This window comes from Trematosphaeria pertusa (genome assembly GCF_010094035.1).
Source record: "Trematosphaeria pertusa strain CBS 122368 unplaced genomic scaffold BU26scaffold_5, whole genome shotgun sequence".
NCBI classification, from domain to species: Eukaryota; Fungi; Ascomycota; class Dothideomycetes; order Pleosporales; family Trematosphaeriaceae; genus Trematosphaeria; species Trematosphaeria pertusa.
This window is the reverse complement of record NW_022987216.1, coordinates 2,065,998-2,090,316: the sequence shown is the minus strand read 5'-3', so window position 1 is coordinate 2,090,316 and position 24,319 is coordinate 2,065,998. Positions and strand designations below refer to the sequence as shown.

Genomic DNA, 24,319 nt, shown 5'->3' with positions numbered 1-24,319 from the left:
TGAGATTGTTGGATTGTTGAGGAATATTTGCTGGAAGCCTACATCATCGCGGTGTTGACAGGGTTAGGCGGAACCATGGTTGCTTCCGAGGTCCCTGGAGTCCAGTTTACGCTAGTCCATTCTTGGTTTAGTCGCATTCGCGCAAAATGCTTAGTAGCAGACAGCAAGTCCGTATTAGAATCCCAGAGCCTATACTACCAAGTTCAGCTATAGTTAGTCAGTCGCTATTACTCAGGAGGGGCGGTATCGCAGTATGCCAGAGTAAACACTTGAATTATATTCTATCTGAACGAGCGACAAGAAGCGAAATTTCTGAAAGCCAAGCTCAAAACCCCCGACGCTATGCTATGCAAAAAAAAAAAAAAAAATTCCAAAGACAAAACCAAAATGCAAGATCCACTGCTCCTCTCATCTCAATCTGTAATCCCTTAAGCGTTGCACTGCAGATTGAACGCGTTCATGTTGCGGGGAGCAGCAACACCAGCCTGGCCGTCCAAATCCACATAATTCTGGCCCTTTCCGTACATGTTGATAATGTCGTTGACGTTCTGGAAGAAGCAATGCGTCAGGGGTGTGTACGAGATCAATTGCGCCGAAGTGGCCATGATGGCGCCGTCCTGGTCGATTGGGCTGTCGCGGAAGAGGTCGGGAAGTGCGTGCGCGTGGCCGTCACCGGGGATTTCGACAGTTGCAAAGCGGCCCGTTTGGTCGTTCATGACGGAGACCTTGATGAGGGGGTAGACGGTGTCGCGGGATTGCATAGCCGGGGCCGCGCTGATGGCGGAGGCGAAGATGGCGGCGGCGAGGGCGAGAGTGAACTGCATTTTGATTGATTGATTTTTGGTTGGATTGGATTGATTTGGTGGGTTGAAGGTTGATTCGTGGAGTGAGTGTCGTAAGGAGATGCGTAAAACTCAGGAAACGGAAAGAAACCGAAAGGGAAGTGGAAGAGAAGAGTGGATTGTTGGTTTGGATTGTTGGTGGTGATGATGGAAAGTAATTAGGCGGAGAAGACAGCATGCTTTATACCTCTAGGATGCGTCTGAGCTGCTCGTCGTAGAGGTACTCCAGTACGCTGCTGAGCCTGTTCGCCGACTACCTCAGCGAGCCTCCTCCTCAGCTTCTGCTACTGTGGTACATTCCAGCTCCGCCATTTCGCACTGCGCACAAGTACCCTCCGTGCGAAGTCGGTGTGGATACGAAGTGTTTTCGACGGGTTGCTTCTTACTTCAGCGTAGCTCGGGGCGCAGCCTGCAGCGCGAAATTTAAGCTTATGCTTAGCTTCAGCCGCGCCCCAACCACCAACCACGCGGCTACACTGCGTTCGGCCAATTCTCGAAGAATTCTACGAACGAATACCAGGGCTATGCCGCGATCAGGTAATGGCGGCATTTCACGGGCCCTTCCGTGGGCTGTTTGCACCAAGGCAGGGCGGGGTGTGGAGATGTCCTAGGCGGAGCGGGAGCGCCATGATCGCTGCTATTTTCGAGCGTCGTTTGGGGCTGTAAGGCCGCTCTGGCTTTCTTGGCTTTACTGATGTTACATATCCGCTGCCAACAAACGTAGGGGTTGAGAGCTGGATCAAATGAAGATGGGTTCCGCCGTCTGCACAAAGAAAGGCGGTAGAGAGCTGAGCTGCAAAGATTCTACGCTCGGACCACATAACGCTAGAGCATTCCTAGCTTAGTGGAGACCCATTCATCCTTCTCCAATTTCCACCGCAGTCTGTAGTCTTCACTCTTCAATATCAACCGTGTCTAGAAGCCACGACGGAATATGTCATCGCTCGGCGGTCCTGCGAGAGGAATGAGGCGTGACTATTAGATCGTAAGTGGCAGTCTCTACTCCGTACCCACGAAATAATGAGGATTAATCGCTCACATGCTATGTAGCCAGCATACTTCGCCGCCCGTCTCTATGCAATTGGCCTCGAGTACATTGCCATTCTTCGAAACGCATTGCTTCTCTCGCATTGCAAAGGATTGACGAAGGCTTGGACAGCTACCCTCAGCCAGAGGACGAGGTACCGATCCCGATCCCACTCTGAAACCGAAAATTGGGATGTCGGCGTTACCCACGCTTCCCTGCAACCAAAAGGCAAACACTCCATGCGCGGTAGAGATCCGCAGCAGATATATGAGGAGCTGTGTGCTGCTCCCGAGAACCAGTTCTCATCCCGTATCGGCATCAGGCGTGCTCCCGCCATTAGCCTCTGAAGCTCTTCAGGCTGTGCTATACCAACTGCTATCCTCGTCGAACGTTCATTCTTGACACTCAGTCCACACGCATGATATTAGAGCGCTGTTATATGCCTTGAACACGTACTTTAACACCCATGGGCACGAGACGGCCGATGACGCACTTCGCCGACACGACTCCTGTTCCAGCGCGAGGAGTCGGGAAGGGGCTTCTTCCCAACTGGACGCCATTCCCCGTCACCGCGCGAACGAAGTAGATGATCTAATTAAAGAGGTCCACCCTATTCAAGAGACCGCTGGTCCAAACCAGAATAGGTCGTGGTGCTTTTCGCTCGTCCACGGTCAACCGCTAAAGCACCTCACGCTACGCTATCCACGCGTACGATTCCATCCACGCACGGCCAGCTGAAGCACCTCACGCTGCTCTATCCGCACACATGAGAGAAGTCACGAAGAAATACTTCAAAAACAAACTTTCCATTTTAGAGACACCCGTTGCCGCATGGACCGTTCCTCACCACCCACCTCCCCCGCGGAATTATTTCGCTGGAACACATTCGTCGTCTTTGAGTCAATGTAAGGTGCAAATATTCCACAAAGTGGCTGAACTTAGTACATGTGGCCTGTAAGTCTCGCGCCAACTCCCCATGGCAAGACGCAAAGTCTACACAGTACGACTGGTTACGTGGGAATGCTGCATGCATCCCATCCGGGCCCCAGGCAAACATCACCCATGATAATCCCGACGCCCTTTGATCCATTCGACGCGAAAAGCCTGGAAAACAATGCCTTTCCTGTCCTGCCCGACTTTGTAGAGGCTATGATGGAGGCGTATCAGGTTTTGAAACAGCCAGAAATGACCACCAGCTTCATAAAACAAAACAGTGATATAGTACAGTGACTCCATCTGAACCGGAAACAATAACGCGCCAACCTTTCCGACTTGTCATTAACCCAGCACCCCGACCAATCCGAAGAGAGGCACTCTACACACACTACTTCGCCCCTGTCCGCCTCCCTCAACTCCTATATCCTCCTCTGAACATTCAGCACCACGCCACTATGCGCATCCCTAACAGTATACTCTTCTTTCGCCCTCCTCAATCCATTGCCACTATCCCTTCGTACGACCACTCTCTCTACCACGCGGGTCTCCTTCGCCGGCTCGCATTCTCGAATGTGTAGATGCACGGTTCCTGGGTGCGGACTTCTCGGTTACGCTTGTGAAGTAGGAGGACGTTGTGTTGTTCGGGTATGTTGTTTTGGAGATGGACATGAGGCGGCGGGAGAGTGGTGGAGCGGGAGCGTTGTATCCGCGCGAGATGGTGCGAGTACGGGTTAGGTCCATTGGGAGGTTGGAGATCCTGAAGAGGATATACGAGTCGATGGTCACAGATTGAAGGAGATGTTTGATCCGCGTATGTGCTGGATGCTGGGCGGTTGGTTCATGGTAACGGCGCTGCGCATCGCATTTATGTATCTCCTCGAGGCGGACAAGCCGGCTAGCATCCTCACGATGCGCAGCACAATGACGCTGAAGCGCTGGGATCTCGGGAGTGTTTTCCAAGGTCGAGACCCGTATTGCGGAGAGTTGGGTATGGCTCGCTGCGTGGAGGTCTGCGTGACATGGGATCCCCTGTTAGGAAGATGTATTCGGAAGAGACCTGAATCTTGAGGGAATAAGGAAAGTGCATGGAGATGTGACTGTAGGGAGTATGCGCTTGTACTTTGGGACATATATGCTGGAGTTTTAGTAGCGGGGCGTTATGCGGAGAGATAGGATTGTGTCTCCTAGGAACGGATTGGCAGGTGGTCATTGACAGGTCCTGGTTTCTGAAGGGAGCCTGAATTAGCTAGAGTGGATGCGGTGGGGAGGATGTGTTGCGTTGAATGTCCGTTGGCTTGAGGAAAGAGGCCACCGCCCAGGTCTGATGTATGGGACCCTTGCTCTTCGGCTGTCTTCGGCATCATTATCTTCATCTTGTTTTCCTTCTCCGTCTTACCCGCCTTCTTCTTCATGCTCTATGCCTTCATCTTCCGTGTCGTCTTCTCCTGCGTCTTCCGCGTTTTCGCCCTCTACTTCTTCGTTCTCTTGTTCCAATTGGGGCGCCTCTCACCAACCGGGTTTCGGCATCCTGGCCCTCAAGGCCTTCACTTTTCTTTTGAGGTGCCAATTCCTTGATCTGGCGGTTATGACACTGTGGATGAGAAGGGAATTCCTGACCACGATAACGTGGGTACGATGAAGTGCCTCTTCTCTCCATTCGGCAAAGTCCCAGACGGGGGATTCAGGGATAGGAGCGAACAGAGTACCTCTTCGTAGCTAGAAGCCGGCGCTCACCAAACGTAGCGACACACATTGCACGCTAAAGGTCTCCAGGACTAGCTTTCCAAGGCCAAAGGGAACTCCAAGGAGTCCGCCCTCTCTCTTAGCGCAAGGAGCGAGTCTTCCAACAACCAGCTCCTTTCCGATAAATGTCTAATTCTGCCATCAAACCTTACTCTCCTTGCCTTCATGTGGCACTCCGCCTTCGCACACCGTCAAAAGCAAGGGGCAAAAAAAGGCAAAAACATACAACAGCCGGGTATTCGCTAGTGGTCACCCACCTAACTACTAATCCGCCGGTATCAGGTTTAACGTTCGCAGAGCAGACGGGATGCAGTGGTCTTCTGATCCTATGGTCGTATGTGCTAGTAATGCATTTGGTAGAGGTATATATAGGTTGTGGTAGTGGGGCTTGGCACAGCGATGAAGAAGAGGAACGACGAAGTGGATCGGGAGGGATTGGTTTAGAACGAGAAGGTATAGTGAGGTATTCGAGTGGTGTGCGGATGGGAAGTTTGTGCGGTAGGAAATAGGAGGATTTGCTAGCTTACTGCGTGTGTTGCAGAAGGCGACTGAGCGATTAATTAGCTAAGAGTAGAGAGAAGTACTCCTCATTCACGCTAGGAAGAATAAAATATCGCATTAAAACGATAAGAGTGAGAACCAGAAAGATAGGTAGGTTATTACTTACGCTGTCCTGGTTACTTAGAGATATGTCGGATGCCAGAGCCTTAGATCCTGTAAACTTCGCCGCTGGCTTGCGCCGAGAAAGCACGCCAGAATTCTTTAGAACATCTCTTACACATACTAACATTGTCCCTTCGATTAGAAGTCATTTCATCCCTTACGTTGCACTTTCGTTTCGCCGCACTCTCATCAGAAAAGGCCACTCCGCTTGGACAGCTCCATAAGCTACTGAAGACCAGAGGACGGTTATTAGTCCGAAGACGCCTCGACGGCAGGGTTGAAAAATGGTCAAGCCAAATTCCATCCTTTCAGATATCGATGCGCCTCCCATACCCAGCGTGCGCACTGAAGAAAAGCCAAGTACTACGTCTTCATCCATGTAGCCCATTCCCACCAGTAACAAAAACACGATCGCGTCAGCCAATTCCCCAACGCACCATAGTACGCGCCAACCTCCTTGCGTCCCTAGAAAGGTAAAAGAACCCAGATGAAACACCGGCACGATTGCACCACCAGCTCGATGAAGCAAATGCGCTTCCGCGTTCCCCACCACCCAGCTTGGTCCCGTCATTGCGATATCGAGCAAGCGCCATCCAGAATACCCTCTACCAAACGATCTTCCTCGATCTTCCTTTATCCTAAAAGGCTGCAGGCGGTACGCCTAAGCTCTCCTTACCTCTAACCCCATACCACAAAAGGTGCCGGTTATGACGGATGCTGCACCTTAGGCCACCTTCTCCCTCTCCTCCTAATTACCATCTCATCGTAATAAACAAACGCAGCTACGCAATGTCGCCGCACAATGCCTCAATCTCGCGAGGGGCGATCCGCCGTTGCTCGCATTCGGCGACGTCATCCCGTCCCCTTATCGATAACGATCCCGCGGGATGAAGCCGCAAATCCCGCACGCTTTCCGTCGAGAAACGCCACCAAAAGGACCCTGGAGTAGGACGCGCGTAAACTCGCTTGGCTTGGAGGAATCTAGAACGCGGAACTGAGTTTGCGGGAGTACCATGGTCACTATGGGACGTGTGGCCTTGCTCGTTCAATGGTACTGACTAGTACAAAGGTAGGCGCTGTGACCAGAGCCAGTTCGAACGTCACTGCAGTGTCAAGAACAGTAGTGGTTGGCTAGCGGAAGTATAGTCAGGGGCGGTGGAACGGCGTACTTTGAAGAAACGAAAGGCGCCGACACCTGCGAGGATTACTCCTTTGGGAAGGTACAACGTTTACGCTGTACGCATGCATGAAACACTGTCGCTGATTCGCAAAGTGTTAGCTTGCATGATTCTTACAAAACTCGATCCAAGGCACCATGATCGCAAATCGAAGGTAGAAGGTGGTATCATTGATAAGGTAAGGATATCCAAGAATCGAATCAAGGCCTAAAACAAAAAGTACCACCGAGCAAGCGGTAGCGCAGCCCATAGGCCGGAAGAAAAGTAGGTGTAACATCGCGCGCAGGCTTCTCCGCAAAATAGAAAGATGAGTGAGAAGCTTGGCGGCGTCTCGGTCAGCGAGCGCGAACGAACCTGCCGTCTTTTGCATGCTCCGCTGTTGCAGCTGTCGCTGCTGCAGAACGCCTGACGCCAATGCGTCGGACTGTGACTGCTGATAGGTACTGCCGAGGATGACACTTGAACTCCACCGGGCCGTCGTTCGTCATAGGCCCAGGGATGACCGTTTCATCGCACAAGCCATCGGGGTCTAAGAACGCTGCGCGGGTACTTTTCGCTCTTCCAGGATGGGAATATGCAACCGTGACAGGCATGCTCGATCGTGAATGAGGATTGGTGGGAGATAGTGCAGGCTCATGATGTGACGGGCAGACCACTCGCCATCCTGAAGAGCTCGAAAGCGAGTCCTGGCGTTTCCCGCACAGCTAGCTCGACGTCTTTGCGGAGGGACAGGTCTGGGTGGGAGCGGAAGGTTTGGATAATGACGTCGCGCAGTCCTCGATCCGTGTCGACGGTGGATTCGTACGCTTCTTGGCAAGCTTCCGGCAGCTCGTCACTGTTGATGTGTGCCTCGATCTGATGCGTGAACTTCTTTCGGGCGAGAGACTTCAGGCCAGAAATGCCGTATCTGTCGAGACGGTTAGTGGCTGCAGTTTGACGTCTCGTGGGGCTGATTGGAGCTGGCAGAATTGGAGGGGGATTGCAGACAGGGAAAACCGGCAGACGTTGCACGCTGACGCGTTGGTGCCTCCCGGCACTGCAAGCAAAAGGGGATGGGGAAGCTTGCGGTGCTGATTGGAGGCCCAACGGTACGACAGCAAAAGAGGAGGTTGAGATTGGAGGAGCCCGGGCAGCGGCGGGGGCAGATCTGACGTGCGGTCCGTGCGCGGGTTGATCTGATTGGCGATCCGCCGCGCGGGCTGATGCACATCGCGGGGTCGGCGCTCAGAGTCGCCGCCCAAGGAAACGTGGGCGGAAAAGAACGTCTGCGCGCGGCACCGCAACGGGACAAGGGAGGTGCATGAATGAGGCAAAATGGAAGGAGAGGCGCAGCTAAGGCACACTTACTTCTCAGCGATTGCGTACACTTTGGCGTGTGTGATGAGATGTGGTCTCTCGACATCGGCCTCTGGCTCCGCCGTCACGGCGTCGAAAGGGTCCTCCGTGAATTGGTCAGCCGTCGGTGTCTCAGGAAGTTTTGCCGACGCATCCAGGGCGTCGAACTGGTTGGCCTGCTCCTCTGGGGGTGTCATGGGCATAGCGCTGCCAGCTGCCGACGCCATTGCAAGTAGTGGGTCTTCGACCAGGGCGAAGTTGACCTTCTTGGGCGCTCGTCGTGAAAAGCGTGGTGATCGGGCGCCAGACGATCGCAGTGAGGAGCTGCGAGAAAGCGGCTTGCTTAGATAGTCGAGATGGTAGAAATCTGAAACAGGGTCAATCAGAAGGGCGCTCGCGATTGCAGGACGGCCTGGTGCTTACAGTGTACCATATGCTCCACAGCTTCCGGATCGTCTTCGGTGAGGTCGATAACTCCAGTTTCCGATTCGCGGAAGGGGTTGCGGCAGGCGCCATCGAAGAAGGTTGATCGTGATGCGAGCAGAGCGCGGTGGACTGAATACCTTTTGTCGCCACAAATGATGGTCAGGTCTGAATATTTGCCGGATTCAAACATTCTGGGACAACTTAGCAAGAGTTGTTAAAAGAAACGGTTGAACATACGACGCCAGTGCGGACATGAGTTCAATGGTTGGGGAGTCCATTATGGATGATGGTAGGAGGATGGTCGAGGTAGTTGGTCTTGGAAATTCGCAGGTGGATGTTGGAGACAAAAGTGAGGAACGGGAGGCCTTTTGAAGGTGGACTGTTGTAGGACCCTGATCTGCAGTGCGAGAGAGCTGCGAGGTACCGCGTTTATCAGGAGATGGTGGGCGACCTTACGTAGGGTCGGTAGACGATCAGTTGAGCACCGACGGTGAGATCCGTGGTTGGCAGGGGCGCTGTTCGCCGAGCGTCGAACGGTGACCGAACCGGCGGATTCGAGCGGGCGTCTAAACGGGCAGTAACCGATGTGCCGATGTTAGGATGACCTAATCTTAGACCTAAGTATGCGCTGATCTGTGGTGGATGCGGCTGCGAAACAAAAAGTCGAATCTGGGAGGGATGCGCGCTTTTTGTATTCCTGAAGCGCGGCCAGGGTTGCGTCTGGCCTTTCAGGGCGCAACAGCTAGAATGCTTCCGCCAGTTGCATAGGCCCAGAGCTTCTAGACGAATCTGGCGAGTCACAGGGCAGACGTACTTTGCCGCCATCATCCCAAAAGCCAAGCTGACGCGCAACGCCCAGTCGCGGTGGCATGGGACCAGGCGGGCGTGTAGCGAACGGCTTCTGCTAGGGCGGAACCAGACGCCTCGTCAGCGCAGCAGGAGAAGACGACGTCGCACACGAGGTCTTGCAGGCGGTGGCTGTAGCGCATTGGACAGGGCAAACGGCATGGCTGCTGGCGAGACCCGAATTGGGATATGCATTGGTGTTGGCGGCGCAGACAGCCAAAACAATGTGTCCTCTGCGCTGCTGGGACCGCGCTGCCAACTCGACTCTCCCTTGGTAGCTCCCAGCAGCCTAGCACCCTCTAATTTTGTTTACGCATCAAAAGCTGCTGCAAAACTCGACGCGGTCGGTGAAACGGAAGCACCGCCCGCCGTGGTGAAGGCATGAATGAGGGGCGGGGCGGAAAATGAAGGTCCACATCAGGGTGCGGGGTGCTGGCTGCTGCAGATGCCATTCGCGGGAGACCCATGGTATTGTTGCTCTGCCGCACGCCTCTACGCGAGCCGGTTCTGGGCTCGTGGTGTAGGCGAGCGTGTGGATCCCTACCAGTCTGAGGTCGCGATCTAGACGTCCCATGATGTGGTTGCGCTTCTCCACGGGTTCCTATTCATCAGCGCGTTCCCCAAGCTGCAACATCCTCGCGGTCAAGCAGGCATGTCCCCCGTGTCTGCTGCAGGACAGCGGGCGCTTCTTCTTCGGATGGGACGGATGGAGCTGGATGTGCTGTCGTTAACAGTGACGCCTCGTGACCTGCTCAGGAGCATTTCGCAGTAGTAGGTAGTGAGAACATGGCTGGGACCGGTTCGATTTCCAGCTGCCCAGGACACCCACGCCGGTTCGCGGACAGACCGAGTGCCTCCGGCTCGATCGCGACAGGCTGCCCAGCGATCGTGGCCAAGCCCAGCCTTCACGCGAGAAGCGAGAAGAAGCGCAGCGGCGGCAGCCGCACCCTGTGGACGAGCCCAGAGCTCATGAGGCTTGTGAGGCTTGAGAGCGAGGCCTGAGGCGGCGACACCGACCGCCTGACAGCACAGCGTCGAGCCAGATTGAGCCCTTACCACCAATATTGGAATCAATAGCGCGTAGAGAAGAAACGAGAGTATAGTGTGAAATTGCAAGCTCGGGGTGGGCGCACTCGGCCTCGCTAATTCACGAGTTGTCGTCGCGATGTGTGGTGAGGGTGTTTTGGTGTTGGGGAAAGAATGGTGTGGTGGACGGAAAGGCCCAGAAGCGAGACCGGGCTCCTGCCAAGACCTCTCTCCCGCGGTGACGCACCGGCGCGAGAGCCTCCAACAACAATTTCATACAAACATCGCTCGCCGTCCACGACCCTGCCCAGCCCGTGAAGCAGCCCGCGGCCTATGCTCACAACTCTCTTACTCTCACCCTCTTAGCGCTCCGCCCTGCGTCCGCTCTCTCCGCACCACAGGCCCCGCGCAACCATGGGCGACTACAAGCTCTCGGCCTCTCTGCGCGGCCACGAAGACGACGTACGTTCCCAGCACCCTACCGCCCCAGATATCCTGTGCTCTCATTGATGATCGCCCGCTGACTGCTGTCCTAGGTTCGAAGTGTCGCGTTTCCCCACCCCAATACCGTCGTTTCAGCGTCAAGGGACTTCACAGTGCGGTTATGGACCCTCCAGGCTTCGAATCCGCCGACCTATGACAGCACAATCAAGACGCATGGCAAGGAATTCGTCAATTCGCTGACCATCGTCCCTCCCTCCTCCGCCTATCCTGAGGGCCTCATCGTTTCCAGTGGGAAAGACCAGATCATTGATGTGCGGCAACCAAGCAAAGCTCTCGACAACGACGCCGATGCACTGCTTATCGGGCACGGCTCCAATGTCTGCGCGCTAGATGCGAGCTCAGACGGGAAGTTGATAATCAGTGGCAGCTGGGACCAAGATGCCCGAGTTTGGGAAGTGGGCAAGTGGGGGGACTCTACGGTACTGAAAGGCCACGGTGCCGCCGTGTGGGCTGTACTGGCCTACGATCCCTCCACCATAATAACAGGTATTGCGACCTCTTTATTTCTGCTCCTCTGCGATCGGCTTCGAACGGGGCTAACCGCTGGTCGCAGGTTGTGCCGACAAAGAAATCCGCATATTCCGGCCTACAGGGGAGCTCATCCACTCGATACAAACCGGCGACGTCGTACGAGCATTATGCAGGTTACCTGCGAACCATCCATCCGGAGCCCACTTTGCCTCTGCGGGGAATGACGCCGTCGTCCGCCTATGGACCTTGAATGGTCGCCAAGTATACGAGCTCCATGGCCACGAAAATTTCATATATGCGCTTGCAGCTCTCGCCGATGGACGAATAGTAAGCTCCGGAGAAGATCGGACGGTGCGCATATGGGAGAACCAGCAATGTATACAGACGATCACGCATCCCGCAATTTCCGTGTGGACGGTTGCGGCATGTCCTGAGAATGGCGACATAGTAACAGGAGCAAGCGACAACATAGTGCGCATTTTCACTCGCGCGGCGGAGCGGTATGCTGATCCCGCGGCCATTGAACAATTCAACGATGATGTCAAGTCATCCTCGATACCGCAGCAGCAAGTGGGCGATATCAACAAAGAGAAGCTACCTGGCCCGGAGTTCCTCACACAAAAGTCCGGCACAAAGGAAGGACAGGTACAAATGATCCTCGAAGCCAACGGTAACATCTCAGCATATCAGTGGTCCATGGGTGCGAACGAGTGGGCCAACGTTGGGACAGTTGTCGACCAAGCTGGCAGCAGTGGGCGCAAAATCCCTCATAACGGCAAGGATTATGATTACGTGTTCGACGTCGACATCGAGGACGGGAAACCGCCCCTGAAACTGCCATACAATCTGTCGCAGAATCCGTACGAGGTGGCGCGCAAGTTTTGCGAAGACAACAAACTGCCCCTTACCTATCTCGACCAGGTCACGAACTTCATCGTGCAGAATACGCAAGGTGCAACGTTAGGTCAGTCCGCTGCACAAGGTGCTGACCCTTGGGGCACGGAGTCGCGGTATCGTCCCGGCGATGCAGCACCCGCCGCGCCACCGCAGCCCCCTGCACCTAAGCCTAAGATCCTTCCCCAAAAGGATTACCTTGACATTCTCACCGCAAGTCACAAAGCTATCTTCAAGAAGTTGCAAGAGTTCAACCAGGCGCTGGTAAACGATGGAAATAAAGGGTTGTCCCTTAATCCGTCGGACATCGATCAACTAAATTCTGCAGTCGCGTCGATGGAAAGGGGGAACTTAAAGGACGTCGATTTCGCTGCCATCGATCTAATTGTCAAGGCCGCAACAGAATGGCCGCCCGAGAAGCGTCTTCCCGGCCTCGATCTCCTGCGGCTACTCTTCGCAGCTGAGGAGTCCAGTGCCTATCTGACGACTGACCATAACATTCTTACACTCCTCGCGCAGTCGGGAGTCTTCGAGCCTACTTCCCCCTTGAACAACACGATGATGGCAGTGCGGTCATTAAGCAACTTGTTCAAAACCGAAATAGGGAGGGCGACGGCTAGCGAAGAGTTTGAGCAGCTGCACGGTTTCATCTCCCCCTTCCTCACCTCGCCAAACCGTAACCTGATCATCGCTGTTACCACGCTTTGCATCAATTACTCAGTCCTCCTTACGTCGGAGAATAACGCCGATCGGGCACTGTCATTGCTCGACGACCTTTCGAGGATTCTGAATAGTGCTACGGATTCTGAGGCCATATACCGAGCGCTGGTCGCGACAGGGACACTTCTTTGCCTAGGCAACGACTTTTGCGAGGCTGGACGCGATATTCTGCAGCTTGGCACCGCTATCTCGGCCGCAGAGAAGAAGGCTAAGGAGCCTCGAGTCAAAAACGTGGTGGCGGAGATTCGAGAGAAATTACAGGGATGACGAGGAAGCAATTCGCTCGAGTGGCATAGCCTCATGGTGTCTGGAGGGTGATCCGCCCCAGAGGCATGCGAGTTGCAGTAGTGGCTGCAGTGTGTATAAGCATAGACATGGATAAACTGGCATTGGTTTTATTAGCGATGGTATGCATAACCTTCGTAGGTAGAGATTCTCACATCTTAGTGAGGCTGAGCATCACATACAAAACCCACATGACGTCTTGCCCACCAGTCAAAAGACATGTCACGTCAATCCAGCTGGCGCAAGCTTAGTCCATCTAATAAGCTTAATTCACCATGCAAGCAAGCAAGATACGCGTGCGCGGCTATGCATACGCACCTGCATGCAGCTCCGTTTTTGCGCCCCCCACATACTCATCATCATCACTCCATTGATCCCAGAGCCGCTCGACTATGACCCCACAATTGCCCCATTATTCACCCACTCCTGCATGATCATGACCCATTCACATCGGCGGTTACAAACGCCGACTCACCGCTAGCGCGGGCGGGAAATGCCAAGGGCGGGAACGCGCGCCGATCAGCTTGCGCGTTTAAAGCCTCAGAAGCAAAACGTTTCTACCAGTGGTACATCCTGTCAAGTTGGTCTTGGGTGGCCCAGACGGCTGGCGAAAACTTGCTGGTTGACTCAGCGGATTCATGCGTTGCGTTGCGTGTGTGCGTGCGTGGAGATGTCGGTGGATTAGAGCTTGCCAAGACCGATGCAGACGGACTTTGCTATTTCGGGGTTGTCGCGGAAGGCGTGGGTGTGATTGGGTGAGCGGAGAGTTAGCTAACCAACTGCAGCTTTTCTTCGCTTTCCGAAAAAGTTTCAGAGTGTCTCGAGGTTGGACTTTTGATAGATGCCCGGGGGTCGTTTGCGCAAGGGGGAGATGTAGGTCAGAGGGGGTGGAATGGAATGGGTTGGAGAGAGGGTGGGGAAGGGGGGATGAGGATGAGGATGGTTGACGTCAGGATTTCTCTGGGGGCAAGAGCAGGTCATGGTGATGAATGAGATTGAGGAGGGAGGGTAAAGCGTTGACACGAACGCTCCATTCATTCACGTTCTCATAATACCCATTTTCCTGCCTTTTCCGCCCTTCAGGTTCTATCTTGCTATTACCCCCGATATCTTTACCTGGCGGCGTCGACTAAAATTTCATTCCGCCCAAACGCGCACGTTCCGAGATCCAATTCCGAGTTCCGAGACTCCTCTTTCCCTATCTTTCGGGAACACGAACCACGGGCCTAGACAGGAAAATAGCCCCTGGACAGAGTCTGAAAACGGCCTCCTAGACCAAACATGTCCAGCAAAAACGAACAAGGTTCCATCGACGTCCGCCAGAAAAACGGTCTGTCTCCCCTGTGCACGACCCTGCATCCTCACTCAGGCTAACAGACACGCGCATAGTCTTCCAAAAGCCCCTCCACCAACACTCCAACCCGCGCTCGCAACCCTCCTCCTCTCCCCTCCCCTCTGCCATAAAAACAGGCTTCTGCAACGAGGCAGCGCCCATCGCGGCGACGCTCACAGATGGCTTCCTGGACTTCAGCGCGAATCGGGGCTTGGATTTGCGGAAGCAGGGCGTGGGGCCAGGACAGCGGTATTGTCTCGAGGCGGCGCGGTGGAAAGATGCGTTGAGTGGAGGGGTGGATGAGGAGGGGGTTCCGAAGGTGAAGTTGAGCTCGACGCATGAGGCTGCGCTGGGGAGCGTGGGCATGGAGCAGTTGAAGAGGTGGGCGGCGGAGGGGGATGTGGAGAAGGGGGTTGTTTGGCCGGGGAGTAGGGGGGCGATTAGGGAGAGTGGGGTGATTGGGGGGAAGGAGCCGAAAGCTTAGGATGGGAAGGTTTTGATGCAGAGCTGTTTAGCCTGGCGGCAGGCGTTGGTTGCGCCATAAGTGCCGCCGCGAGGGGTGACCCCGGAGGGAATGAGAAGCCACGACGCTTCTGTGGTTATGGCTAAGGGGCGAGAATGTAGTATAGGGTAAGTATAGCATCGAGAGGAACTTATGCCTGTATGATAGTGAATAACCGCGGAGAAGAAACGAACGGTCTCTCCGTATATTACCAGCCAAACATCTGGTACCCCCCTCTTCGCATCGCCTAACCTTCAAACACACCATCTACTCACTGTATCGAATCCGGACCGCGCACCGAAACCCTTCAGGCTCCGGTATGCGCATTCGACATCTAGGGCTCGGACAACCTAGACGAAGTGATCATGATTGCGTCAAAGAGCTGGAAGCCTAGCTGTCTTTCTTATCTATTACGCGCATCATTGAACCCACTATGCTGAAGCCACATAATCAGTATTGTCTTCACGCTCGAGTGATCTCCTTGAAGTCGCACAATCCTCGTCTTAAGTATTTCGATCGTGTGCCCTAATCCCCTTACCACCCACAACACCAAACCTCTTTCTGGCATCCTAGCTACATCACAAGAACAACCAAGTACAATATCTCAACGACGATTTTACCATCCTTTGAAGTTCAACGTGCAGCGCTCGACTTCGCACTTTTTCGCCCTGGGAGGAACATTCTGGTCCGTGCGCAGCTCTCTCGGGCCCGAGACCAACTTCGCGTCCGAACAACCTCAACGCAAGGCTGTTAGGGACCGAGGAGAGAAATTTAGGAGTCATGTAGGGACCGGAGAGGGGATAGATGTAAATATATAGACGAGCGTGTTCGTGTCACACCACCGTTGCTATTCGACTTGTATTCAACGACTCTCTTTCTTTGCGGACTACGAAGTATAAGACACGATACGATACGAACGGGGTGTGTATTCAGCGATACTACCTCTTGCACGCGCTTAACTGTGCACCATTGCACCCGCGGTCTGTAGAGTCCTTGTACTCCGACGGAACGGTTAGCAAACCAGGAACTTCTTCACCTCGCGCTCCACGCGCCCATCGAAACCCTCTCCCAAGCGAAGTCCACCACCAACCGCGACCCAGAGATAAGACACCAGATAGCAGTGCACCGCCATGGTAGTCCAAAGCGGTATGGCAGAGGAGAAACCCTCCGCCGAGCTGCCTATCTCCTCTTCCCAACCGCCCTCTAGCCTCACCGATCAGCCGCCCAAGCAGGAGCCCGAGTATCCACCCATGAGCCGGATCTGGATCGGTATGCTTGCCATATACGTCACCATGTTCATCACATCTCTGGTACGTCAACCTCCTCTCTCCCTATCCAGTCTTCCACTCCTCATATCCCATCCCACGCAAACCTCACACATCTGCTAACACCCCCACAGGACAAAACCATAATCGCGACAGCCATCCCATGGATAACGAACGAATTCCACTCCCTCTCCGACATCGGTTGGTACGGCAGCTCCTACATGCTCACGCTCTGCGCCTTCCAACTCCTCTGGGGCCGCATCTACACCTTCTACCCACCGAAGGCTACCTTCATCGTCGCCATTATAATCTTCGAGGTCGGGTCCGCGCTGTGCGGCGCCGCGCCGTCGTCCACATCCTTCATCGTGGGGAGAGCGATTGCAGGCCTGGGCAGCGCAGGTATATCGAACGGCGCTATCATCGTGATGATGGCGCTGGTGCCGCTAGAGAAGAGGCCCATGTTTCAAGGGCTGATTGGCGCAGTGTTTGGGGTTGCGAGCGTGGTGGGTCCGTTGCTGGGTGGTGCGTTCACGCAACACGTGAGCTGGAGGTGGTGTTTTTATCTCAATCTGCCGTTCGGAGGGGTTTCGATCGCGATCCTGATTCTGGTCCTGAAGATACCGCCGAAGCCGAAGGAAGAGCCCGTGCCGCTGGCGCAACAATTCCGCAAGCTGGATCCGCTCGGAACGATCTGCTTCCTGCCGTCGGTCGTGTGTCTGCTGCTCGCGCTGCAGTGGGGCGGCACGACGTACGCGTGGTGGAACTGGAGGATCATACTCCTGCTGGTGCTGTTTGGCGTTCTTATCGTCGCATTTATGGCGATCCAGGTCTTTATGCCAGAGACCGCCACCTTACCTCTGCGCGTCCTCAAGATGCGAACCGTCGCCGCCAGCTTCCTATACAGCACGGCCGCCGGATCATCGATGCTCGTGCTGGCTTACTATATTCCTTTGTTCTTCCAGGCGATCAAGAACTTCTCGCCTCTTGATTCGGGGTACGCGACTATACCGTTCATACTCTCTCTGGTCATCGGAACTATCCTCGCGGGCGGCCTAGTGCAGCGCATTGGATACCCAGCTCCTTTCATGATTCTGTCTACGATTCTGGCATCAGTCGGCGCGGGCATCATCTCCACATGGCCAGTCTCTGTCGGCAGTAGCAAGTGGATCGGGTACCAATTCCTGTTCGGCTTCGGGTTAGGCATAGGTATGCAGGGGCCTATGTTGTGCGCGCAGATCGTTCTTGCAAAACGGGACGGGCCTATAGGCGTGTCCCTTATGATGTTCGGTCAGAACCTTGGTGGCGCCATCTTCCTTGCAGTCGCTCAATCTGTGTTTACCGACTCGCTCGCAAGCCAGCTGACGAAGATCCCGGAGATCCATCTGAGCAAGAAGGAGATCGTCGAGCTCGGTGCTACGAGCATTCGGAGTCTAGTACCAGAGAACATGCTGGGGGTCTTGCTGGAGGGCTACAGGATTGCGATGCGAAACGTGTTTTACGTTGCGGTTGCACTGATATGCACCTCGTTGATTGGAGCAGTATCGGTTGAGTGGAAGAGCACGAAGACGGGGCACAGACCGGGCGCAGGTGATACCCAGGCCACAAAGGACAGTGAAGAGAAGGCAAGTGCGTGAAAACGTACGCAATGTAGGAAGAAAGGAGTGAGAGGACCAACAGCAGCTGTGCTCAACAGGATTGACGCATCCAAACTCACATAGACGTAATATAATCTCCTCTCTTTGTTTATGAGCCTATAGCAGTTGCTCAGTTGATGATATATCCGCCATCGACTACGACGCCCGATCCAGTGACGAAGCTGCTCTCGCCAGAGCAGAGCCAGACGGCGGTATCCGCGATCTCGCTGGGGAGCCCCATTCTGTCCATCGGAGCTATGCTTATAGCGCTCCTTAGCCTCGAGCTAACCTCGCCAGACTCCGAGGTCGTCATCGGGGTAGCGATAACTCCAGGGCAAATCGAGTTGATGCGGATGTGGTGCGGCGGTTTGCTGTAGTCTATCGAATCGGAGCGTGTAAGCGATAGTACGGCGGCCTTCGACGCAGTATAGATAGCTGCCTGCGTCTTTCCGACAATGCCCAGCTGCGAGGCTATGTTCACGATGGAGCCACGTTGCCCGCGTATCTTTGCTTCCTCTTCTGAGAGCGTGAACCCCTTGTATGGCTTGACGTCATTCCTCAACATCAGTTTCAGCTCTTCCTTGACGCACATCCATAGTCCGCGATAGTTTATGCTATTCAACTTGTCAAATTCCTCGAGGCTAACTTCGGCTGTCGGTTTATTGGATCCCAGGACTCCAGCGCAATTTACGGCGTAATCGAGACATGGTATTTGGTTGAAGAGTTCCGCTACGAAGTCAGAAGAGGAGATGTCGCCCAGGACAAGCGTTATCGTAGGAGACGATGGTAGGTTGAGGGAGGCTATAATTGATTGTGTGGCTTCGAGGCCTTCGGCGTTGATGTCCGTGATGTAGAGGGTCGAGACACCGGCTACGGAGAGAGCGACGGAAACGGCGCGTCCGATGCCTGATGAGTGCGTCAGCTGTTACTAATGCTCCCGGAAAAGAATCAAGCCAAAGTTGAAGCGTACCTGAACCAGCGCCTGTCACCACCGCGGCTCCATGGACGCGTTTAGACTCGAATGAAGCACCCATGATCTTTGACGCGGCGAAGTATTATGGCAGCTTGCGATTAATCCTGGAGGCTTGAAGACATGAATTACCATGAGGATGTATTGAAGCCATGATAGGCGATGCGCAGAAAGTATCAAGCGGGGAAGAGTGGGGGAGCAATGAAGTGTTGATGGCTTAGATCCCGATAAGCCTGCGCCTGCGCCACATGTGGCTGAGAGCCGCCTCAACACTGGAGGACTGAGGGTTTCACTGTGACGCCGTTACTCCTTGCACGCACGGTCTTCTCACGAGGTGCTGTCCTATATCTACTCCACAAAGCACTGTCCTACATCTAGCCCACAAGGCGCTGTCCTACATCTACTCCACAAGTTGTTGATCTACTCTACAAGGCGCTGTCCTACATCTACTCCACAAGGTGGTGCATGACATGGCGCTGAACTTGTTTGGCACACTGATTCCGCAATGGTCGCCCACTGTGCCACTCTTGAGGCAAGCTCCTGCGCTCTGAAAATTTCGTGGATGACAGCTAACGTCGTGGAGGGCTTTCAACGAACAGGAATATTGGGATATGACCATTACGAGCGGTGACCTGACCTTTCGAGTCCATAAAGTGATTGCGTGCTCTGCCTGCAAATTCTTCCGGAAGGCATTGAGCTTCCCCCTCGGAAAGGCAAGTTTGTGCATTACCTCTTGCAAAAATAATCTCTAATCAACGCAGGAGGCCGATGGCAATCACATAGATCTTCCTGATGACGACCCAGAAATGATTCGGCGAGTGATCATCTACCTCTATACCGGCGATTATGAGCCAGCCTGCAGCATAAATACCAAGTTCCTGCGAGGGGTCCACCAATCCCGCGCCAGTGTGGAACATGCTTCGGTCTACCATCAGCGATTCTTCAACACTACATTCTCTTTCAACAAACCTGCCGCTTACAAGGCTAACTCCGAGTGCGCCTGTATCGCGAACGCGGTCCTTGGAGAGAGCGCAAACCAGCCATTTGGTGTTCGCCCTTCCAATATACCCCGAGAAGTCTCAGCAATTGATCGGGCTGCGAATACTGTTCAAGTCATGAACCCTCTGACGATACACGCGACGATGTATTCGCTCGGCGACAAGTACGAAGTTGAGCGACTTTGCGAGCGTGCGAAAGAAAAGTTCCAAAGCTGCCTTTACGATCACTGGAATTCTGAGGACTTCATCGAGGCCGTGCAAATCGTCTACAGCACCACTCCCGACACCAACCGTGGGCTCAGAGACGTAGTCGTTGAATCGTTCCAGACCTACTTCAATGTCGACCTTAAGCAGATGCCAGGTGCCGAGGAGAAGTTGGCCACTATCGATGATCTCTCCTTTCTTCTGATGAAGTCGTGGGGCAGCCGAGGGTCAACAAAAGGGACGAACGGATTCGGCTCCTCATAACCTCTGCCACCGTTGTGTGCATGGGTAATCCGCCAACCCCATCAGAAAGAGAAAAGTCCCCACCACCAAACGTGGCGGTACACATTGCACCTTGAAGATCGTCCGGACTGGCGTTCCCTAGCAGAATACTGGAAGTCAATGTAACGTCTAAGACTAAACCTCTATGTGGGCTGTCATGCATATTCAAGTATTCCCACTTGGCTTAAGCACCCATATTTGTTTCCTATATTTAACTGTCGTCCCTACTCAAATCCGCTCTTTCCTTTTCCGGCAATTCCAACGTTACACAACCCACCTTCACATTCCACAACGCACATTCCACCCAACCTCGCCTCAGCCTCCCGCAACCGACCACCTCACCTTCCGCAACCCTCCCTCACCCGCAACCATCACTCTTCCCTCACCGTTTTCGACAGTCAGCTACATCCAACATGCGCAATCCAGCTAAAGTAGCACTGCGATCAGTCACCATGTCCTCCGCACTACCACCGCGCCAACGCCAACACCTACGTTGGCGAAGCAAACATCCACATCTACATTCGTACACCCGCGACGAACGCACTGCATCTTTCAGCATAACATAACACGTTATATTGCGCATCATTCGAACAACCCCCCCAGGCGACCAGCAATGGCAAGACCTAACTTCGATGTTACGGACGCCCTTCCGCGCGCTTCCATTCTCACGTACCTCCGCCGTCCACGCCCTCGCCCAATCCGCACGGCAGCGCGGCCATCCAGCAAGCGCTCGTCTCGCACGCCGCTCCTGCCGCGCATTCCCGAAGCCGGAGCTGAGAACTCAGACGAAGAGGCACAGCTCGGGTTGCGGACCGATTGTGACAAGCCTCCTGTGGAGCGCGACATCGAATATGAAGACGAAGAAGATCAGAGTTGCGAATGGGGCTTCTATGAAACGCTGGGCCTGGTCTGTTGTGCGCTTTGGATGCTCGTATTGGTTCTCAAGGCGGACGTTCTTCTATCGAGATCGGGAACTTGGGAGGACTGGAGCGTGTATGGCGTTGGCACAGGTGCATCGACTGGGCGCGAGGTAAATGCAAGCTTACTCGTCGAATGACAGATCGAGATGCTGATAATGAACAACAGATTCACTTCTGTCTCGTAACCCCGAACCGCGAAGCCCCTAGTTCACGAATATGGCGCTTCATGCAGCCGAATGCCTTTGGTGACTGCGCCACCCAGATCGCTACGCTGAGCGTCGGGCCTACGGAGGAATGGAAGTTACTCCCGGATGACAAGATCTTACTTGAGGCTATGGAGGACGGGAAGGGCGGGAAGTCCATGAGCGAAGGACTTGATAAGGCTGAGGAGCTGGGAGACGATCTCGCAGAGGAAGGGAAGCTGGGTCGGCGAACCCCGAGCGATCTGGAAATGAGGGCGAGGAGGTAGTCAGTGGCGGACGCATAGAGCGTCCTGGCACAATTGGAGACAGTGAAGTATTTGGAATTAGTGGTAGACCTCTCGACTTTGCTCCTTACATTTTGATCCATCGCGAAGAAACCATTTTATCAACAACTTTTGTGCGCTGTCATGCAGCTTCCATGCTTCACATTACTCCCCGCCATTACTCGTTCAGGTACGCTCCCGTACGGAAAGCTTTCCAGACTGCCGGATCCACCTCCCACCACATTTCCACCGGCTGGTTCGAAACATTGCTTGGGGTTGACGCGGGGCCCATGTTCTCTTCCTTTCTCATCCGAAAGCCATGAGACCTTCAAAGACTAATCCGACTAGAGACCTTCCTCGATCCATCGGAGCGCAGTGGTGAAGTCATCGGGAGAAAGGTGCTTTCGGAGACGGTCAATTGCTGCCCGATCCATGGACCCAGTTCTTACTCGCCAAGATCGGCCGGCGTGGCTGAAGTTGAGCTTCGAGAGTATAGTCTCATAGCACCTGCCATCGTCCATGAACTGGTCGATATCGCGAGTTCGCTTGCCGTCCGAGTTAGCCCACCAGCAAGGGCAAAGGTCGATCTTCATATGCGGAGTCTCCTTGACGACTTTTGAGAACAGTAGAAGTTGCTCCTCGGAAACTCGAAAACAATTGATGTGCACAATTCGCGTAGCCACTATGATAGCGGTAGATGCATGGCTGACGAAGTGGCGCAAGGCCTTGATTGCGGTGCGGAGATATTCGATGGGTGCCTCGGAATAGTCGTCAAAGGAATCGCCTCCCATTTCCATGACGTCAAAGTGTAGGGTATTGACTTTGAATGGTATGTATTCCGTTTCTCGGTGCAGCTGTCGACATGCGAGGCCCAGAGGGTTAAAATGATTGTGATCCGGAAACAGAAAGCGACGCTTTCGAAACCTGCCAATCATCTTATCTGGAGTATAGCTCTCCCAATGCCAGAAGAGGCCTTCATCGTGTGCCAATGCATATTCCGCTATCCGCAACCGGACTTCCACGGGCAGGTCCATGAACCGGAATGGCTGGCCCCCGTACCTTGTTAATATGCCTTTAAGGAGCGCACGAGGGTCAAAGAATCCTCGAACGTGGTCCCGAAACTTGGGATTCTGGAGGAACCTAAACAGCAACTTAGTATTTCGGAAGCTAGGGTTGGGGACAGCCGGTCTTACTCTGCGTTCATCTTAATCAAGAGAGGGCGACTGACGGACGTCAGGCTCCTGTATGCCTCGACAGGAAGGAGCGAGGCGACTTCCTCTTCGACTCCGTCAGAGACTTGCATGTTGGTCGTGACAGCGCTGATCGCGGTGTCGCCCGCCATGATTGCGTCGAGCTGCGTCCGTGGGGTGTTGGTGGGTGCGGTATTAGTGGGTGTGTGGTGGATGGTTTGTGCGAGCATTTTGGCGGCGGTGCGTTTGCGCTAAATTTTAGGGAAGGAACGGTTCACGGGTGACGCGCTGTCACATGACAGAGCCGACACCTGGGCATTACCGAGGAAGGCGACGGGAGTTACGTCGTTTGGCCCCATCCTCCCTCAGGATTTCTAAAAATGCTTCGTGGGCGTGGATGTACCTCAGTAATCAGCATGAAGTGCGTACTGTGGAAATGGGAAATGCGGAGTGACTCTCGGGCAATAACGGACAGCATGCGGAAGGTTGATGTTGAGGAGGCACCGAATAGTACGCATATCAGGTGTGTGTGACAAGGAAAACGACATGATGGAGCTTGAATAGGATGAGTTTAAGGTGGCCTTGCTATACGGATTCGCCTTGGGTGATACGCAACCCACGCCGCGTCACTCTCAGGTCCTGCAGTAGAGAAAATCCTCAAAGCCCAGTGTGCCGTCCCCACCCTCGTCATGGAAAAGGATTGATGTGTCCCGGGAAGCTTCCAACGCCAACACCAAATAGACTGCATTGCGCAGATGAACTCCAGATTCCCGCTCCAAAAAGACACTGTATGAAGTCTCAGCACCCGACACGGTGCGTAATGTTCGTATTATATCGACGGTCGAATGGAATTCTTGAATGCGACTGGTGTAGCCGGATTAGCATACTTTCCGAAGCGTTCCATTCTAGGTACTTACTGTTCATGATATCCTTCGACGACAGGTTCTTCGCTTGGTCCTTCTTTGGCCCCTTTGTTTCCTTCTGGAGCAGGGCGTCGGTTGATCTTGTGGAGTCCGTCGAGGTGCGAGAGAGGATACGGTAGAAGGGAAGCTTGCCCTTCTCGGGATCGGTGGTGCCGTAGCTGGGAGTGCTGGCTTTGTTGGTAGAAGGCATGACTATGGAGCGGCTGGTGTGGAAGAAGGTAGATTGTTTCGTATGTCTTAAGTGACTCAGTCGAGTGCAGATTGACGTAGTGAGTAAAGAGATAATGGTGGATCTAGAAATACCTCAATGGTTGATGGGGTGGTGAGACTTGCCCATCAACAGCCGTCTATATATGCATCCGACTTACGACCATTATACGGAGTTAGAACGCGGAAAGCCGAACGAGAGATGGTGATCAGCCAACCGGGTGTACGCAAATGTTGATGCCTGTGATGGCCTTACCGATGCTGGCTCCGCATCAGCCAGTGCCGTGTGCCGCACTGTTGCTGCCTTGAATCCTTCTAAAGCCCAATACGCTAACCTGATCCACTAAAATCCAGAAAGTCCCTAATTGTGAGGGCCGAGATGCGCCATTTTCGTTGTTCCTCTTAGGCTATGAATGCGCAGCTCACAATCGACTCATCAACTATGATAGGGAGATGACAACGAAGGACGAAGCCAAGCCCAGTATTGCGCGTAGAGGTACGAATTGGTTGCGAAACCCACGGGGTTGTC

At 54.0% G+C, this 24,319-nt stretch overlaps 11 protein-coding genes across 11 annotated transcripts; 7 read left to right on the top strand and 4 right to left on the bottom strand.

Annotated features, from left to right (window-relative positions):
• Nucleotides 1-286: 286 nt before the first annotated feature.
• BU26DRAFT_518004 (uncharacterized protein) lies at nucleotides 287-1,209 on the bottom strand. The gene has a single exon (XM_033828713.1). The coding sequence runs from the start codon at nucleotides 822-824 to the stop codon at nucleotides 429-431; it is 396 nt and encodes a 131-aa protein (XP_033686316.1). The 5' UTR covers nucleotides 825-1,209; the 3' UTR covers nucleotides 287-428.
• Nucleotides 1,210-3,967: 2,758 nt separating this feature from the next.
• BU26DRAFT_280703 (uncharacterized protein) lies at nucleotides 3,968-4,559 on the top strand. Its single transcript, XM_033821509.1, has one exon. The coding sequence runs from the start codon at nucleotides 4,061-4,063 to the stop codon at nucleotides 4,442-4,444; it is 384 nt and encodes a 127-aa protein (XP_033686315.1). The 5' UTR covers nucleotides 3,968-4,060; the 3' UTR covers nucleotides 4,445-4,559.
• Nucleotides 4,560-6,890: 2,331 nt separating this feature from the next.
• On the bottom strand, nucleotides 6,891-8,792 carry BU26DRAFT_280646 (uncharacterized protein). Its single transcript, XM_033821508.1, has 4 exons — nucleotides 8,388-8,792; nucleotides 8,148-8,341; nucleotides 7,737-8,091; nucleotides 6,891-7,296 (listed from the first exon to the last, which is right to left on the bottom strand). Exons 1-4 carry the CDS (start codon nucleotides 8,426-8,428, stop codon nucleotides 7,023-7,025), a joined length of 864 nt encoding a protein of 287 aa, XP_033686314.1. The 5' UTR covers nucleotides 8,429-8,792; the 3' UTR covers nucleotides 6,891-7,022.
• A 1,438-nt stretch (nucleotides 8,793-10,230) lies between these two features.
• On the top strand, nucleotides 10,231-13,133 carry BU26DRAFT_603759 (PFU-domain-containing protein). The gene is made up of 3 exons (XM_033835455.1): nucleotides 10,231-10,484; nucleotides 10,559-11,012; nucleotides 11,080-13,133. Exons 1-3 carry the CDS (start codon nucleotides 10,437-10,439, stop codon nucleotides 12,876-12,878), a joined length of 2,301 nt encoding a protein of 766 aa, XP_033686313.1. The 5' UTR covers nucleotides 10,231-10,436; the 3' UTR covers nucleotides 12,879-13,133.
• A 699-nt stretch (nucleotides 13,134-13,832) lies between these two features.
• BU26DRAFT_603758 (uncharacterized protein) lies at nucleotides 13,833-14,713 on the top strand (the record flags this gene model as incomplete). The annotated part of the gene is made up of 2 exons (XM_033835454.1): nucleotides 13,833-14,226; nucleotides 14,286-14,713. Exons 1-2 carry the CDS (start codon nucleotides 14,178-14,180, stop codon nucleotides 14,711-14,713), a joined length of 477 nt encoding a protein of 158 aa, XP_033686312.1. The 5' UTR covers nucleotides 13,833-14,177.
• Nucleotides 14,714-16,002: 1,289 nt separating this feature from the next.
• On the top strand, nucleotides 16,003-17,630 carry BU26DRAFT_424167 (putative aflatoxin efflux pump; the record flags this gene model as incomplete). The annotated part of the gene is made up of 2 exons (XM_033823552.1): nucleotides 16,003-16,041; nucleotides 16,131-17,630. The coding sequence occupies 2 exons, from the start codon at nucleotides 16,003-16,005 to the stop codon at nucleotides 17,628-17,630; spliced, it is 1,539 nt and encodes a 512-aa protein (XP_033686311.1).
• Nucleotides 17,631-17,760: 130 nt separating this feature from the next.
• BU26DRAFT_530197 (2-(R)-hydroxypropyl-CoM dehydrogenase) lies at nucleotides 17,761-18,664 on the bottom strand (the record flags this gene model as incomplete). The annotated part of the gene is made up of 2 exons (XM_033830944.1): nucleotides 17,761-18,536; nucleotides 18,601-18,664. The coding sequence occupies 2 exons, from the start codon at nucleotides 18,662-18,664 to the stop codon at nucleotides 17,761-17,763; spliced, it is 840 nt and encodes a 279-aa protein (XP_033686310.1).
• A 249-nt stretch (nucleotides 18,665-18,913) lies between these two features.
• On the top strand, nucleotides 18,914-20,148 carry BU26DRAFT_280442 (uncharacterized protein). The gene is made up of 3 exons (XM_033821507.1): nucleotides 18,914-19,132; nucleotides 19,184-19,313; nucleotides 19,362-20,148. Exons 1-3 carry the CDS (start codon nucleotides 19,071-19,073, stop codon nucleotides 20,064-20,066), a joined length of 897 nt encoding a protein of 298 aa, XP_033686309.1. The 5' UTR covers nucleotides 18,914-19,070; the 3' UTR covers nucleotides 20,067-20,148.
• On the top strand, nucleotides 20,149-20,606 carry BU26DRAFT_280405 (uncharacterized protein). Its single transcript, XM_033821504.1, has one exon. It carries the CDS (start codon nucleotides 20,230-20,232, stop codon nucleotides 20,512-20,514), a length of 285 nt encoding a protein of 94 aa, XP_033686308.1. The 5' UTR covers nucleotides 20,149-20,229; the 3' UTR covers nucleotides 20,515-20,606.
• On the top strand, nucleotides 20,607-21,644 carry BU26DRAFT_280406 (uncharacterized protein). Its single transcript, XM_033821505.1, has 2 exons — nucleotides 20,607-21,114; nucleotides 21,171-21,644. The coding sequence occupies exons 1-2, from the start codon at nucleotides 20,698-20,700 to the stop codon at nucleotides 21,471-21,473; spliced, it is 720 nt and encodes a 239-aa protein (XP_033686307.1). The 5' UTR covers nucleotides 20,607-20,697; the 3' UTR covers nucleotides 21,474-21,644.
• On the bottom strand, nucleotides 21,514-22,876 carry BU26DRAFT_517995 (uncharacterized protein). Its single transcript, XM_033828712.1, has 2 exons — nucleotides 22,664-22,876; nucleotides 21,514-22,610 (listed from the first exon to the last, which is right to left on the bottom strand). The coding sequence occupies exons 1-2, from the start codon at nucleotides 22,810-22,812 to the stop codon at nucleotides 21,815-21,817; spliced, it is 945 nt and encodes a 314-aa protein (XP_033686306.1). The 5' UTR covers nucleotides 22,813-22,876; the 3' UTR covers nucleotides 21,514-21,814.
• Nucleotides 22,877-24,319: the final 1,443 nt, after the last annotated feature.